This window comes from Spermophilus citellus, assembly GCF_964194105.1.
Source record: "Spermophilus citellus genome assembly, chromosome: 12".
In the NCBI taxonomy this organism is placed as follows: Eukaryota; Metazoa; Chordata; class Mammalia; order Rodentia; family Sciuridae; genus Spermophilus; species Spermophilus citellus.
Genome location: NC_138198.1, coordinates 80042199 through 80060905, shown reverse-complemented (window position 1 = coordinate 80060905; position 18707 = coordinate 80042199). Strand labels below are relative to the sequence as shown.

General features: G+C 36.5%; 1 protein-coding gene across 4 annotated transcripts in view; it reads right to left on the bottom strand.

Annotated features, from left to right (window-relative positions):
• Positions 1 to 18707, bottom strand: part of YES1 (YES proto-oncogene 1, Src family tyrosine kinase) — an 81877-nt gene that overhangs the window by 50472 nt on the left and 12698 nt on the right. For 2 of the 4 annotated variants that reach the window (XM_081262683.1, XM_081262682.1), the window contains exon 2: positions 15703 to 15965. The exons of the other annotated variants lie outside the window; for them this stretch is intronic. In XM_081262683.1, the coding sequence (XP_081118809.1) occupies positions 15703 to 15730 (28 nt within the window). In that variant the 5' untranslated portion in view covers positions 15731 to 15965. The remainder of the gene's footprint in view (positions 1 to 15702; positions 15966 to 18707) is intronic. 4 annotated transcript variants of the gene reach the window in all.

Genomic DNA, 18707 nt, shown 5'->3' with positions numbered 1-18707 from the left:
ATCCCTTTTGATTAACTTAGTCTTGAAGTCGATTTTATTCGATATGAGGATGGCCACCCCTGCTTGCTTACGAGGACCGTGTGCTTGGTATATTTTTTCCCCATCCTTTCACCTACAGCCTGTGTATGTCTTTTCCAATCAGATTGTGTCTCCTGGAGGCAGCATATTGTTGGATTTGTTTTTTTAATCCATGATACCAGCCTATGTCGCTTTATTGGAGAGTTTAAGCCATTAACATTCAGAGTTACTATTGATATATGGTTTGTACTTCCATCCATGTTTGATTGTTTATCCTTTTTTAAAAAAAATTAGTTTGTTTCTCCATGATTATCTTTCCCCTCGCCCTCTGTCTTTACTGAGGCACTTCCCACTGATGGTTTTGGTTATTGTTTTTCATTTCTTCCTCGTGTAGTGTTTTGCTCAAAATGCTTTGCAATGCTGGTTTTCTGGCTGCAAATTCTTTTAACTTTTGTTTATCATGAAAGATTTTTATTTCGTTGTCATACCTGAAGCTTAATTTTGCTGGATACAGAATTCTTGGTTGGCATCCATTGTCTTTCAGTGTTTGAAATATGTTGTTCCATGACCTTCTTGCTTTCAGTGTCTGTGATGAAAAATCCGTTGTTAACCTTATTGGTTTACCCCTGAATGTAATGTCTCCTTTCTCTTGTAGCTTTTAATATTTTCTCTTTGTCCTGTATATTGGATATCTTCATAACAATGTGTCTTGGTGTTGGTCTACTGTGATTTAGTGTGCTCGGTGTCCTGTATGCATCTTCAATTTGTATATCTGTTTCCTTTTTTATTTCTGGAAAGTTTTCTGTAATTATTTCATTCAGCAGGTTACTCATTCCCTTGGTTTGAATCTCTGTACCTTCTTCTATCCCGATGACTCGTAAGTTTGGTTTTTTTATGTTATCCCATAGCTCTTGGAAGTTTTTCTCATGATTTTTTACGAGCCTTTCTGAGTTGGCTAGACTCTTTTTTCAAGATGATATATTTTGTCTTCATTATCTGACGTTCTGGCTTCTACTTGCTCCACTCTGTTAGTGATACTCTCAATTGAGTTTTTAATTTGGTTTATCATTTCCTTCATTTCTAGAATTATTGTTTGATTATTTTTTATAATCGCTATCTCCTGATAAAGATGCTTAACTTCTTCTTTTATCTGTTTATGTAATTCATTCTCAATGTGTTCTTTTGCTGCTTGAATTTGCTGTATTGTATCCTCTTTAAGGTTCCATTCCATCTGTCTAAGGTGTTCCTGGAGTTCTTTATATGACCATTTTTCTGATGACTCTAGGTCCTCCTGAATATTTAGGCTGTCCTGCATTGTTTGTACTCCTTTTCTTCCTTGCTTTTTGAAGCTGCTCATGTTACTTCTTGTTCTGTTTTACTGCTGAGTTACTGTTTACTCCTATAAATTTATTAGATGCTTGGGAGGAAAGGTATTAGAAGGGAAGGGAAGAAGTCACTAAAGAGAATGAGAGTAAGCAGGTAGAATTCAAGGAAGGGGGGATAAGAAAAATGAAAAGACAAAGGAAGAAAAAAATAGGAAATAAAAAAGAAAAAATAATTAAAAAAAATAATAATAATTAAAAAAATTAAAATTAAAATTAGAAGAAAATTGTAAAAAAAATTAGAAAAACAACAAGAAAGAAAAATGAAAATGAAAGAAAAACCCAAATCAAAAAAAAAAGAGAAAAGAAAAAAAAAAGGAAAAAAAAAGAAAAAAGAAAAAAAAAACTAATAAATGCAGTCTTAGAGTTTGATTAACTTCTCTTCCAGTAGGTGGCGCTGTGCCCACCAGGTCAAGTTTCTCCTGTCAATACGCGGGAACCAATCACTGTGCAGCAGCTCCTCCCAGACTGGGCGAGTCTCCAATCTTGAGTGTCTAGGGCCTCCTCTTGTGTCTAGTCACTTCCCACTTTTCCTCTAGCCAGGCCCCTCTCACGGTGCCACTCATCACAATACTGGCTACACGCCAGGTCTGCTGCTCCCAGGAGCCCTGTTTTCATGAACGAGTGGGCACACTCTCCCTGTTTGCCATTCCCTCAGACCCTAAGTTTGTAGAGCTTGGGGCTAAGAATCCTCAGCGAATTTTACTTGCCCTCCGGTAGCCACTCCCCCGGTAGCTGGTGCAAGAGACCTCAGCAGTCAGCCCTGGTGGGAGCGGTAGTTCCGCGCCACGGGTCCCACGCCACCTCTGATTCCCTCGGGCTGGCTGTCGCACTCACGGGAGAGCTGGGAGGGGCCCTTAAGGTTTCCCCGATGTGTGGAGAGGGAAGGCTAGGGGATTACACACCTGTAGCCACAGGTTTCAATGAAGTTATCTCCTCCGCCGCAGTCTGATGACGTCAGTTCTCTGCCGTGGTGGTGTGTCTTGCAAATGGCGACAGTTCGTTTCCCTTTGCCGGGCGACCAATGCAATGGGTGGGTCCTTACTGTCTCTCCCAAGCCCCGTTTCAAACCTATGGCCACTACCTATGAAGGCTCGGTAGGCATTTACCTCCGTAGGATGAGAAGGGCTGACCAGTTGTTTCAGCCGGATAGGCATTTACCTCCGTAGGATGAGAAGGGCTGACCAGTTGTTCCAGCTGGATGGATTAATGCTGAGTCACAGCTGTTTGTCTGTGGGAAGCAGGCGAACGGGAGTTTTAATTCAGCCGATCCGGGCTCAGTGTGTGTTTTGAGAGGCCCAGACTGTTCGCCCCAGATCCACGTCAGCTCAGCATTGCCTAGTGATCCTGAGCAAACAGATTTAGGTTGTTTACGACTCCCTATGCCCGCACAGCTGAAGAGGTCAGAGACTTGATCTCTCCACGCCCGCCGCCATGTTGGAATCTATATCGAAAACACTTCTTCTTTTTTTTTTTTTAAAGAGAGAGTGAGAGAGGAGGGAGAGAGAGAGAGAGAGAGAGAGAGAGAGAGAGAGAGAGAGAGAATTTTTAATATTTATTTATTTTAGTTCTCGGCGGACACAACATCTTTGTTGGCATGTGGTGCTGAGGATCGAACCCGGGCCGCACGCATGCCAGGCAAGCGCGCTACCGCTTGAGCCACATCCCCAGCCCTCGAAAACACTTCTTAAAGTAGAAAAACCATGTGGGAAAACCCATCACATAACCTTTTATGGCATTCTAGCAAAAAATGGGTGCAATATTGTACCAAAATTGAACCTGAAAGCTTGACTTAGTTGAACTGGAAAAACCAGGATAAAATGGTGTGCTGTGAGTGAACTCATAACATATCTGCCTCCCACATGCCAACACAACAGATTTTTCTAAGCTTCTATTGTATCACAGTCTGAGTAATTTTTCACCTGGCATTAATATTTATAACATACAATTAACATTGTATAAATAAAACTTAGTAACTTAATAAGAGTTACTTAGTTTTCTTTTTTAAGTATAAGAAGATCCATTTTCATACATTAAACAACAGGAATGATATTGATGGAATCTTTCCAAATTTCATATTGGCAAAAAATGCCCATTTTAAGAAACATTCTTTGTAATTATTAATGTCCAGAAGATATTTGCTAAGTGTCTAATTTCTTTTGTATTGAGCATTTTTCTTTTAATTTCATATTTCTGAATACACTCACAATATTACCATTTAAACAACAGATATATGTAAGTGTATGCAATGGAAGCACCAGGGGACTGAAACCAGGGGCACCTTACCACTGAGCTACATCCCCAACTCTTTTTATTTTAAATTTTGAGATAGGGTCTTACTAAAATTTCTTCAGGCCTCACTAAGGTGCTGAGGCAGGCCTCAAACTTTGAATCTTCCCAGGTTACCAAGATTACAGGCAAGCACCACTACATCCTGCAATATATGTGCTATTGTTATCTGTTATGCAGATGGAGAAACTGAGGCCTGAACAGTGAAGCTGTATGTCACTAAAGTAGTGACAGAATTAAAAGTTGATTGAAGACTCAGTGCCATTTCTATTTCTGCTATAACAAATTACCACAAATTTGGTGGCTTAAAACAATGCAAACTTAATACTTTGGAAGTCAGATAGTAGTCTCATTGGGCTAAAACTCAAAGGTGTCAGCAGGGCTGTATTTCAAAGAGACTCAAAGCATACTCAAGACAAGATGGGTTTTCTTGACTTTTCCAGCTTCTAGGTGATGCTTGCATTCCTTAGCTCACAGATTTCTTCCTCAAACTTTTAAGGCAGCAACACTTTTATTTTTTTTACTCTTCTACCTTCTTCCATTCTTAAAAACCTTTGTTACTGCAGCTGGGGATGTAGCTTAGTGATGGAGCAACTTTCCTAGCATGAATGACACCCTGGGTTCAAGCCCCAGCACCATAAAACAAACAAACAAAAATCTTTGTTACTGGATTGGGCCCACCTGGATACTCCAGTATGTGCTCCGTTTTTAAAAATCAGTTTATTAGTAACCTTAACTCCATTTGCAACTGTAATTTCCCCTTTATCAAGTACTATGGTTTGAATGTCTGCTCCCCAAATTCATGTTGCTGTTTAATTGCCATTGTGAGGCATAAAGAGGTGGGATGGAGCAGGTGGGACCTTTAAAAGGGGAGCAGGTCATGAAGGGTTTGCTCTCATGAAAGAATTAATCTATTCATGGCTTAATGGGTTGTCTTGAGGATGGGTTTGTAATCAAAGCCAGTCTGACTGTCTCTTGTATGGACCCCTCTCATCCTGTGGACCTCAGGTCCCACCAGCAAGGCCCACATCAAAGACATCTCCTTAGCCTCGAATATCCCAGCCTCAAGATTGAGCTGAATAAACCTTTATTCTTTAAAAATTATGCAGTCTGTTATTCAGTTATAGCAACAGAAAACAGACTAAGCCATCTCATAACTTGATATATTCACAGGCCATGGACATCGTAGGGAGCCATGATTTTGTCTCTCACAGGACCCATACTTGGAATCAGCATACAGTCATCCTTTGGTATCTATGGGGGATTGGTTCTAATATCCAATATCCCTCACCTCAACAGGATATAAAAAAATCGCAGATGCCAATTCATGGTAGCATCAATTTACAACAAAGTTTATCAATTCATTCTGACAATGACAATCGATAAAAATCTATTTTTTGCATTACGGATTATTTAGAAATTGCTGCTGTTTCAATGTAGAAATAGGTAGAAATCTTAAAGGCACCTGAATAAATGAAAGTAAAAATTTATGAGAAAATAGGATCTGGTATTTATCAAATTATATATAGATGAGCTCCAAGGGCTATATTACAAAGGCAAAAACAGATGTATAATATATGCTCTGAAGGACTTCAATCAATTTATATTTCGAATTTCAAATGCATTTACATTTTGAATCTCCAAAGAATATCAATTTGTCTGTTTTGCTTTTTGAAGCAAAATACAGGAGTCAAGAAATGAATGTGGAAACAGCATGGATGGTTTTATTCTAGTCTGATGAAATTGTCACATTAAAAGGAGATAAACAAGTTTTTCATCACATAAAAGCTGATGCCTCTTTCTATCTTCATATTACATAAGGAGCGTCAGTATCTAGTTTCTTAAAGATGACCAAAGAAAGCCAGAAACAATCTTAGTTTAATATTTCTGAAATATTCTTTACTTCTGTGCTGTACTATTTCAAGCCTGAAATAATTTTTAAAAACATGTACATAATAAGTATGTGTATGAATGTCAACATTTTAAAAATCTTATTAAAAATGAAAAACATTTTGATTTTCCAAATTATCACATAAAGGTGTGAAAGTTTCCAATTTAGAAATACACAAAGTTCTATGAAAAACTATATTAGAATTCAACATGTTAACAACATTTGAAATCCTGATACTATTTTATATCCTTACCAGACTGTTATAATACTACTAGCAGTATTTGATGGCTCAGAGCAAGTATATAAAAGTTTGTTGAACTGAATTGTAGCAACATTTGTCATACAATTGTCCATATTTTATATTGTTTGTTTTAGGAATGGGTGTTTAAAATTTCATGTCTACATGCTGAAATTAATTCTGACTGGAAACAATTTCCTCATAGTGTTGATTAGCATTTTTTTGAGTAATAAAAACAGAATATATACCAGAAGTCCTAAAAAAAAAAAAAATTGTACAGTTGTTTTTTCAAACTTTCCTAAGTGAGATGAAAAATTTTCATGATCCAATGCTCTTATGTCAAACAAGAAACAAAAACTGCAATTATAAAATAACAACTTTTTACATCAATGAGCTATAGCAAAAGCTGTAGTCAGAAAAAATTCAAAGTCATTCGTAACTTTACTAAAGACAAAATAATATAAGCAAATGAATTAAATATTTAGAATTTAGAGAAAAATAACGACAAAAAATGGGGGTTTTATTTGTAAACATACTGGAATTTCCCACCTACATTTCTAATTTATTACCTTTTCTTTTAATTTTATTATTATAATAAAAAATTCCAATATAATTTGCAAATAAAAATCAGTTCAATAGGGCTGGGGATATGGCTCAAGCGGTAGCACGCTTGCCTGGCATGCGTGCGGCCCAGGTTCAATCCTCAGCACCACATACAAACAAAGATGTTGTGTCTGCCGAAAACTAAAAAATAAATATTAAAAAAAAATCATTTCAATAGATAAATCACTATACCTCATCTTTGTCAAGAAACAAAAGGGGGCTGGAGGTAAAGCTCCAGGGTACAATGCATACTTGACATATGTGAGGCCATGGGGCCAATTCCCAATACACACACACATACATACACACACACACACACACACACTCTCTCTCTCTCTCTCTCTCTCTCTCTCTCTCACAAAAGGGGAGAAAATACACAATATTAAGTATGAGAAGGGTACTAGAGCCACAGATAATTTGAATAGAAAGTGACAGTTTTGTATAACTCTCTAAGTTTTAAGAATTGGATGAAATGAATGTCTAGGCAAATAGAAATTAATAGAATTAAAACATAGGCGACCTAAACAACTATGAAAATAGTTTCAACCTTGAAAAAAAGCTATCAAAAAAACCCCAAAATATACATTTCATAAGGTAAATTATGTGATGCTTTCTCTAATTTTTTAAAAAAATGTTTTCTTAGTTGTCAATGAACTTTTTTTAAAGATTTATTTGTACATGTGGTGCTGAGAATCAAACCCAGTTCCTCACACATGCTAGGCAAGTGCTCTCCCACTGAGCACAACCCAGCCCTCTTTTAAAATTTTTAACTTGTTCCCTCAGAACTGGGGATTGACCTCAGAGCCTCAGGCTCACTAGGCAAGCACTGAGCTATGTTCCCAGCCCTTTATAAGACTGGGTTTCCTTAAATTGCCCAAGCTGGTCTCAAACTGGGTTATCAAGAGAGTTCCTTTTCAAAGTTACCTCAGTTACTCAGAAATTCTCTATGTTCATTCGTTCAAAAAATACTAATTGAGCAGGTACTAGAGTGGTAAAAGTGATTCCCCAGCATGTGGAAGGACCCTGGGGTTCTAGCCCCAGCATGGGAGGAATAATTTGAAAGCCTAAAAGGCTAAGCTACAATAATAAACAAAACAATTTCCCAGACCTTATGCAGTTCGTAACCTTAACAGGAATAGTAACCGTATAGGGTACTTTCTCATTGCTAAGCACTGCTCTAAGTATTCTATATATTAACCATTTAATCCTTACAATCACCTTATTTTTACTCTCCCATTAAAAAATGATCACAGGGGGCTGGGGATGTGGCTCAAGCGGTAGTGCGCTCGCCTGGCATGCGTGCAGCCCGGTTCAATCCTCAGCACCACATACAAACAAAGATGTTGTGTCCGCCGAAAACTAAAAATAAATAAAAAAATTCATATTCATTCTCTCTCTCTCTCTAAAAAAAAAATGATCACAGGCAGTATGGCTCTAGAGCAGGATTGTCCAACAGAAATACAATGAGAGCCACATAAGTTACACATGTAATTTTAAATTTTCTGGTATCTGGGCTAGGATGTAACTCAGGGGTACAGAACTCAAATATCATGTGCAAGGGCCCAGGGTTCGATCTTCACTACTGCCCCCCCACCCCCTCAAAAAAACAAAACAAAAAACTAGTAGAAACATTTAGGGTCAAAGTTAAAACAGGTTAAGATTAACAAAATATCTAATTTAACCTAATATACACAAAATGTAATCAACATTATAAAACTGAGTTATTTTACATTATTTTTTACTATATTAAGTCTTTAAAATCTCACGTGTATTTTACACTTATAGCACATCTTAGTTTGGTCTGGCTACACTTCAAGTGCTCAACTGTTTCTCGTAGCTGGTAGATACTACACTGGAAAATGCTCATAATCCCTGTTCTATCCTTCTCCACTCGGAGAAAAAAAAATTATTCTCAGAATGTAAGAATGGTTTACTAATCATTAGTCTGCTCATCAACACGTTAAAAAATAAGAAAAGGCATTTCTTTCAATAAAAGCCAAGAAAAGTTATTTAAGTCAACATCTACTGCTACATTTAATAAAATAAAAACTCTCATGAAATAGAAGAATCCTTCTGTATATTATATATCTATATTTAAAGCTCAAACTCTGGCATCATAGTTGGAACAGTAAATACTAGAAATAGTCTAATTAAAATGTGTAACAATTTTTTTTATTTTGAAAACATTTTTAAATAAGATGGGTAAATACTGGCAATAAACTAGGATTATAATCATTATTTCTGCATAATATTATTTAAACCCCTCAACAACTAGGAGAATTAACTTAAAAACCATTAGACACAAGATGTTTTTCTAAAGAAGTTACAAAAATGTATGAAGAAATAAGTAGCTCCTTATATACCAAAACAGCAAGTTTTACTGACTGATTGGTAGAACTGGCAATTGAACCCAGGGGTACTTTACCACTAAGCTATATCCCTAGTCCTTTTTTAAAAAACTTGAGATATAGAGTCTCACTAAGTCACCAAGGCTCTCTCTAAATTGCTGCAGCTGGCCTTGAACTTGTGATCTTCCTCCATCAGCCTCCCAAATCACTGGGATTATAGGTGTGTACCATAATATATTAATTTAAAAATGAACCATTTGAAAACCATTCACACCTGCTAAAAGGAACCAATACTCCTTGAATAAGTGGCAGTATTCAAAGTTACAGCAAGGCAAACACGAGATGCACCTGGGACATCATATACCAAAAATAAAGTACTACTCAAAAAATATTGGGGGGGGGTCTATCAAAAGTACACAGGAGACAGCTTAAAGAGGCTCTTGCTATCCAAAACTAGAATAAATTTGAGAACCAAAATGCATAGTAATACTATACATAAATTATAACATGCTAACTAAAAATAACTCCATAAATTCTTCTGATAATAAATAAATATTCTCTTACAGAATCCCAACTAATAAATGTAAAAGAACACAGGCCAGCAGCAGTGGCACATGCCTGTAATCCCAGTGGCTCAGGATCCAGAGTTCAAAGCCAGCCTCAAGGCACTAAGAACTCAGTAAGACCCTGTCTCTATATAAAGTACAAAACAGGGCTACAGATGTGGCTCAGTGATTGAGTGCTCTGAGTTCAACCCCAGGTACCTGCCGCCCCCAAAGAAAAAGAATACAGAGTTAGAAAAGTAGTATTCTGTAACCATCATTGCAATAATTAACTCAGGTGAATTAAGGCAAGAATCATCAGAGGAGGCTAAAACTTTACCCACATATAATTGACTAATTAAAGAGAAAAATGCTAAATTTACACTGAAGAAACCTGACAAATATCACTGTAACTAAGCAATCAAGTTAATATTGCCAATAATTGAACAGGTTAACATAGTGTGCCTCTTAATGTGTTATATGAGGAAGGATACAATACCCCTTATGCTGTATTCCTGCCCCAAATTTGTAAACTTAATCTACTCATGAGAAAACATCAGACAAATCTTGATACACACTGTACAAAACAAGTAGTCTGATTTAAAAAACATCAATGTTTGGAGAAATAAAGAAAGATTTGAAGAACTGTTCAGGTTAAAGAAGACTAAAGAAATATAACTAAATACATGTGGTCCTAGATTGGACTCTAGATTTTTGTTATAAAAGGAATTATGACAATTGGAAATTTGTGATTATGGTCTGTTATAATATTTCCTAAGGCTGCTATTAAAAAAAAAAAAAAAAAAAAAGCTTAAAACAGAAATGTGTTCTCTCATAGTTCTGGAGGTAAGAACTCCAAACTCAAGGTGTGAGCAGGGCCGTGCTCCCTCTAAAACTCTGGTTAAAATCGTTTTGTGCTTCCTTCTACCTTCTGACTGTGGCTGGAAATCCTTGGTGTTCCCTGGTTTATAGCTGCATCACATTAATCTCTCCCTGTTGTCATATGGCATTCTCCCTTGATGTCTTTGTCTTCACATGGTGTATTCCTTTTGTAAGAATGCCAGTCATAGTGAATCAAGGGCCCACCCTAATTCAGGATGATTTCAACTTAACTTCATGATATCCACAAAGACCCAATTTCCAAATATGACAAGGTCACATTCACATTCACAGGTGGGTGAATAAATAAGGACATTTTGAGGAATAGAATTTAATAACCACAACTAGAAATTAGGTAATGATATTATAGTGATACTAAAAACTTAACTGAATTTGATAATTGTATATTGTGGTTATATAAGAAAATGTCCTTATTTTTAGGAAATGCACCTTGAATATTCAAGGGTATTAAAACAGTATGATTGCAACTAACTCTCAAATGGTGTAGGGGGATACACATATACATATACCTATATCTAAGTAGGGGATCACAGAATACATAAGACAAAAAGTTAACACCTGGTAGATATGGGTGAAGGTATCCAGTTCTTTGAAACTCTTTTGCAACTTTGAAATTATTTCTAAACTAACATTTTTTAAGTACACATACAAACATCTATAAATAATATAACAAAAAAATGCTCAAAATGTGGTATATATACACAATGGAATATTACTCAGACATAAAGAAGAATAAAATTACGGTACTTGCCAGTAAATGGACAGAACTGGAAACAATCAATGTTAAGTGAAATGAACCAATCTCCCAAAAATCCAAAGGCCAAATGTTCTCTCTGATATATGAATACTAACACACTAACACACAAGGGGGTGGGGGGCAGAAGTTCATTGGATTAGACAAAGAGAAATGAAGGGAAGGGAGAGGAATGGGAAGAGGAAAGACAGTAGAAACAATCAGTCATAACTTTCCTATGTTCATATATGAGTACATGATCAGTATAACTCCACATCATGTTCAACCACAAGAATGGAACTCTAATTAGAATAAGTTATACTTCATGTATGTATGTCAAAAAATATTATACTGTCATGTATATCTAAAAAGAAAGAAAATAATAATATGTACTTAGGAAACTATGAATGCAAATACTAGTGAAAAGTGTATTCTTAAAGTTGCTTTTGTTAAAAATTGACGAGAGAGAGAGAGACACGCGCGCGCGCGCGCACACACACACACACACACACACACAGATACAGACCAACCGACGTGGGTTATAGAATAATCTGGTAACTTGAGTAAATTAAATCTCTTGAAGCTTTCTTTACCTGAAGAAATAAAGATATTAAAAGCACATAACTCATAAGAGCTTTGTAAGAAATAATCAGCTGAACTACATCAAAGCATTTATCACTGGGACTGACACATGTCAACGCTCGATACACATTATTCCCTGCTGCTACTGTTATCATGGTCAGAGTTATCAGCATCAAGCCATGTGGTACTGGCATAGGAATAAACATTGAAGTTCCTGGAAAAGAAAAGGGCGGGGTGGGGGGGATAAGTCTAGAAACAGACCCAAGGGTATTTAAAAAACAAAAATGTAAATGCCACGGGTGTGAAAAAGATTTTAATAACTAGCACTGGAAAGCTTTATCATCTGAAGGGAAAAAAACCGGATCCTTACTTCATAACATACATAAATTCCAGAGTAAAGAGCTAAATAATTAACATTGTGAAACAAAACACAAACCTATAATAGAATTTTTAAAATGATTCTTATGTAGAAGATATTTTTATCTTTTATCTGATAGATAAAAAGATAAAAATTTTGAGAGAAAGTATTCTTGAAACAGAAAATCCATAAGTCATAGAGGAAAATTATTTTAACACACTTTAAAAAAAAGATATAAGGAAAGCCTGGCATGGTAGCTATGCCTGTAATCCCAGTAGTTCTAAAGGCTAAGACAGGAGGATCTTGAGTTCAAAGCCAGCCTCAGCAATGGTGAGGCGCTAAGCAACTCAGTGAGACCCTGTCTCTAAATAAATACAAAATAGGGCTGGGGATGTGGCTTAGTGGTTGAGTGCCCCTGAGTTCAATCCCTGGTGCCAAAAAATAAAAAAAGATATAAGAATTAGATGAAGTAATGACAAGCACAGATATGGAGAAAGTGCAACCTAAAGACATAGAAAGAATCAATATCCACAATAAATTAAGAGCTTCTAAAAATCAATAAGAAAAAAACAAAATTGGCAAAGGTTACTGACAAAGCAATTCACCATTTGGAAAAATGTAGAGTAGGCTTCAATTGGAAAGTCAAATTAAAGTAACTTTAAGGGGCTGGGTTCAGTGGTGCACACTGGAGTTCTAGTTCCTTGAGAGGCTAAGGCAGAGAGAGGATGGCTTGAACCCATAAGTTTGAGACCTGTCTGACCCTACCTCGAAACAAAAGTAAGGTATCTTTATTCACATACTAGCAAAAGTAAAACAATTTTACAGATATTATTAATAAATAAGCAGGCTTATATATTATTCCAATTCAATCTTCCTAAAAAAGCAAAACAAAACACCTGGAAAGATATAAAATGAGCTTTAAAGCTCTTAATATTCCTGGCTCTAATATCACCAAAAAAGATAAAGCAATTTATCATGTCATTAGAATAATTATGGATGTGGGAAAAATAAAAAGAGAGCCAGCACCCCCTCGCCAAAAGATAAAAAAAAGGAATCACTAGATCTTATTGTCAGAAGGGAACCTCTCAGGTTTGACCACTGAATGGCACAGGAAAGTACTACTGACAGATGATCTTTTATGCAACATTTACTCAACTCTAGAGATAGAGATTCAGTGAGTCAATAAAGCATTGCTGGACAAGTAACTATTAAAAAAAAGTAATTCTATAGGGGCTGGGATTGTGGCTCAATGGTAGAGCACTTGCCGAGTGTGTGGGAGGCACTGGGTTCAATTTTCAGCACCACATATGAATAAATAAATAAAGGTTCAACAACAACTAATAAAAAGATTCTTAAAAATATGTCTATAATCTCCCAATTGCTTAAAAACTATCACAAACACCTGTTTAATAAACAGTTCTAGAATTTTATCAAGAATTAAAGGCAACTTCAGTGTCTGCACTTATTAAAATTTACCCTTTAATCATTTTACTTTTTTCTGAAATGTCTACCTATCTCCATGATTTCTCTACTACTGGTGTGGCTCTGGGAATATAAAAAAAAGTCTTTCAGAAACTTAAGATAATTCTTTCGAACCTAGAGACTTGAAATAATTTAAAGCTAAATGCTCTCTTATTAACTATTTTCTTATCTTTGTTCTAACTTTTCTTATTTAAAGAGCAACCTCTTGATACAAAAGTTAAAAGATTTTAATCATTACAGTACAAGGTATTCTCTGTCGTCTATTATTTCTATTATCCTACGTGGATCTATGATGTCTCTCTTATTATTAGTTTTTCCTTCTCTCTAAACAGCAGTCATTCTAAAAATCCTATTTGTACTGTAAGAATATACTAACAGGGGGCTGGGTTGTGGCTCGATGGTAGAGTGGTTGCCTAGCATGAACAAGGCGCTGGGTTAAATCCTCAGCACTACATAAAAATATGAGTTCCTCCTCCTATTTACATTCATCAAAAACACAACAGAGGGCTGGGGATGTGGCTCAAGCGGTAGCGCACTCGCCTGGCATGCGTGCGGCCCGGGTTCGATCCTCAGCACCACATACCAACAAAGATGTTGTGTCCACCGAGAACTAAAAAATAAATATTAAAAATTCTCTCTCTCCTCTCTCTTTAAAAAAAAAAAAAAAAAAACCACACACACACACAACAGAGCAAGCCCCAATAGGAGTAGCTAATGGAGTAGTGAAAGGAAAGGTGGTGAAGTAACATGGTGGGGGAGAGGGAATGTCAGCTTCACTATTAATTTCTACCTGCTACCACCCCCATCAAATTCTTTGATATGACTACTTAATGTCTTTCCTCAATTACCAGAAGTGCTGAGTAAATACAGAAACAATCCTAGTCTAACTCTGAACTCCCTCTCCCACCAGAGTGCTTGTACTTTACCTATAAAATGTTTGGAGCATTTTCAGACTTTTCATTCCTTTGGGTGGTACATTATTAGAATCTTACATCATATTCTTACTGCTTTTCTCATGATTCCTGAAATCTAAGGCACACATAGTAATATAGAGAATTCTCTTCCCTGATACTTTTAATAAAACTCATGATGACATTGCCCCTTATCTCCAAAGATTCTTTCTAGAATTTAGATATCACTAGCTTATTTTTTCTATTGGTTCTAATTAAGTTAAAATTAGAACAACTAATATCTTTCTAGATTCTTTTCTCACCAAAAATACAAAATTAAATTTATCAGACACTCTGCTTTAGAAAACAAACTTCAAGAAGGTCTGAGTTATGAAGTCTTCTATCATACATAGTTTGCTTCTTTAGAAATACTGAAGCCTGAAATAAGGAAGTTCACTTATGGCCAACTTTTTCAAAAAAATACTGTTTATAAAATTAGTGTATTTTCATACAGATGGCTAACTGTAACTGCTAGGTTATTTCCTGTCCCAACCTGTGGCAGACACAGCTAACTGTCCACCAAAAATCCATCCTCTCCCTTCTTGGGTGTGAAGTTGTTTTGGGGAGCTAGATTGTCCTGCCAGGGACTAGCTCTCCTTATGAACAGATAGCCATATAAATTGCTCACATACTATAATTATAAGAGGTATTGAGTGCTTAAGAAGCATAATTCTAGACATATATTTACAGAATAAGAAACTTAAAAAATAAACATAACCCACTTATTGTAAATGGATAATTGTCCTTAGGAATAATTTAAGTTCTACTTCTCTTAACATTTACAAGTCACTGCCAAATCAAACCACAGTTTCTATATCAGACTCCAGTAGATTGCTTATTTGAATTTACTTGATTATTAATGTTACTAGCTTAGTACTAGGTCTGCCACTCCAAAGTTAAAAACAAAAATATATGATTATTGCCTGAATTTAGTGAGGAGTTATTTGTTGATATGCTGACGGTAGGCAGACACTACTAGCTGACTGTTACACTTTCCTGCATTCAAAAATACTTCAAAAGTGTCACCATCAGGGAGATCCAAGATGGTGGACTTAGAGAGAGGCTACATTCCTTGTCACTCCATGACTCTGGATTCAACCAGAGGAAATACTGTTCCTCTGAAAGGCAGCCTTACTGCCCACTGATCCCTGGCTACCCCTCATTTGCCCTCCGTGATCACCTGCCATCTACCAGCAAATCCCCCGCCTTTTGAGCACAGATCGTTAGATGACTTTTACCTATCATCAGCCATTTGCCTATCTGCCCACCTCTTGCCTGCACATTGCCCACAGCCCACCTGCAGATCTCCTGCCTGCAGACTGCCCATAGACTGCCAGTGGATCACCCGCTGCCCACTACCCAGAAGTCCACTGACAAAGTACCCACAGGTTTGATTACACGTGGCCACCACCATTTTGGGACATCATCTAGGGCCTCCAAGTTTGCCGCTGCTACTACCCACCCACATCTGGGGTGGCGGGGCTTCAGTTTGGAGACACCAGCCAGGGCCTGGAGATATATTGTCGGGGAACTGCAAATCTGGTTGCATCTGAGGTCTTTCTGCTGGGTGTGCTAGTGGCCGCCTTCTGGCTGCCTATTTGTAATGTTGTTCCTTTGTGTGAGCACATTCCTGGTGTTCTCCTTGCAAGCTGAAACAGAGGAATTGAGATTGAGGGTCTGTAGCAAGGCAGAGCCTGGGGAAATCTGAAGCCCAAGTCCATCAGATTGTAGCTGGGCTTATATGGGTCAGTCTGGGTCTAGCAAACCCATGGAACACCAGAGACTTGGGGCAGTTTGCTGCAGGGAACTCAGCTGGAGAAAACTGGGCTGTCTACAGCTTAGTGAGTCCTGAAATGCACAGGGACAGAGGAGGCCAGCTACAATGGTGGGGAAGACTGGAAAAGAGCGTGAGGGCATCTTGCTATCGGCTCACCACCCAACAGGTCCCAGGAAACTGGACTGGACCTACCATCAAACTTCAGACAACTCCACCTATCATCAAAGAAGGGAAGCTGAGAAATTTTTTGAAAGCCAATGGAAGCTATCATTCAATTTTCCATTGAGACTTTTTCTTTTTTTTTCTTTTGCCCCCTCTCTCACATCTCTATCATCTTAGAATTTAAATATTTTTCATGCATCAATTTATTGAGAAATGGAATGGCTGAATAGTACAATACAGATTTTCTGTGTATTCTTATATTTTTACTTTTTGATTATTTATATTATTCTTTAAAATCTGTATATATATTTTTCTCTCACCTACCTGTCTCCCTGGATTCTCTTACTTCTCTCATACTAACAGCCAACCTCTATTAATTCCCCCCTTGTTCTTACTATAAATTTTTACCTTTATCTTCTCTTTCTCCCTCATAAATATCACATCTTACACTACTTCTGTTCCTTCACTGTCCATCATTAGAAACTGTAAACCCTTTCAGTAGACTTACTGTTTATACTGTAGACAATAATTTAACATATTATTTCTGTTTATTGCGACAAAACTGTAGAAGCCTTAATAGGAACTATTTTGTTTAAAAGTGTATATTGTTTGCACTGGGTGCTGTTACTATTAGTCTCTCCCTTAAAGGTAAGGTACTAGAAGCCTTCAGGGACACTATAAGATTACAGGGTAGAAACTACTGCCTCAGATCCATACCCACTAGATGGGAAGACACACCAACAACATGAAAAAAACAGGGAACAAAGCACCTCAAACAAACCAAGATGTTCCAACAATAGAATCCATAGATAACACAGTAGAAGGAATTTAAAATGTACATAGTTAAGCTGATCTGAATTAAAGGTAGTACAAGGAGTAAAATCAAAGAGAAAATAATACAGGAAGTGAAAGATCATTTCAATAGAGTTAGATTGTGGAAAAAAACAACAACCAAAATCCCTGAAATTAAGGAAACAATGAACAAAATTAAAATTTCAATGGAAAGTATCACCAACAGACTAGACCACTTAGAAGACAGAACCTCAGGAATGAAGACAAAATATATACTCTGGAAATTAAGTCAACCGCACAAAGAAGATGGTAAGAAACCATGAACAGAACTTCCAAGAAAAATGGGATAACATAAAAGACCAAATTTAAGATTTATTGGAATAGACGAAGGCACAGAGATACAAACCAAAGGAATGAACAATCTTTTCAAAATCTCTGGGACACTATGAGGCAGTGCTAAAGGGAGAGTTCATTGCATTAAGCTCACTCATTAAAAGAATAAAAGTCAACAAATAAATGACCTAACATTACATCTCAAAGCCCCAGAAAAAGAACAAAATCAACACCAAAAGTAGTCAAAGACAGGAAATAATAATTAAAATCAGAGCTGAAATTAATGAAATTAAAACAAAAGAAACAAATGAAAAAATTGACAAAACAAAATGTTGGTTCTTTGAAAAAATAAATAAAATTGATAAACCCTCAGCCACGCTAACGAAGAAAAGGGGAGAGAGAGCTCAAATCACTAAAATTCGTGAAGAAAAAGAAAATATCATGAAAAACACTACTGAAATACATATAATAAGAACCTATTTTGGGGCTGGGGTTGTGGATCAGCGGTAGAGCACTCACCTAGCACGTGTGAGGCCCTGGGTTCGATCCTCAGCACCACATAAAAATAAGTAAATAAAGGTATTGTGTCCAACTACAACTAAAAAATATTTTTTTTAAAAAAGAACCTATTTTGAAAATTTATACTCCAATAAAATAGAATATCTTGAAGACATCAACATTTTTCTACCGACATATGAACTACCCAAATTGAATCAGGAAGACAAAGAAAATTTAAACAGATCAATTTCAAGCAATAAAATAGAAGCCTACCAACCAAGAAAGGAATAGGACCAGACAGATTCTCAGCCAAGTTCTGTAAAACCTTTCAAAGAACAATTAATACCAATACTCCTCAAATTATTCCATGAAATAGAAAAGGAGGGAACCCTTCCAAACTCATTCTATGAGGCTAGTATCATCCTGACACCAAAACCAGACAAAGATACATTAAGGAAAGAGAACTTCAGACCAACATCCTTGATGGACACAGATGCAAAAATTCTCAATAAAATTCTGGCAAATTGCATACAAAAACATATAAAAAAGAGACTGTACCACGATCAAGTGGAGTTTATCCCAGGGATGCAGGATTGGTTAAACACATGAAAATCAATAAATGTAATTCATCATATTAATAGACTTAAAAATAAGAATCATATGTTCACCTCAAGGAGCAGAGAAAGCATCTGACAAAATACAGCACACAGCTTCATGTTCAAAACACTAGAAAAACTAGAGATAGTAGGAATATACCTCAACATTGTAAAAGCTATCTATGCTAAACTCAAGGCCAACATCATTCTAAATAGAGAAAATGAAAGCATTC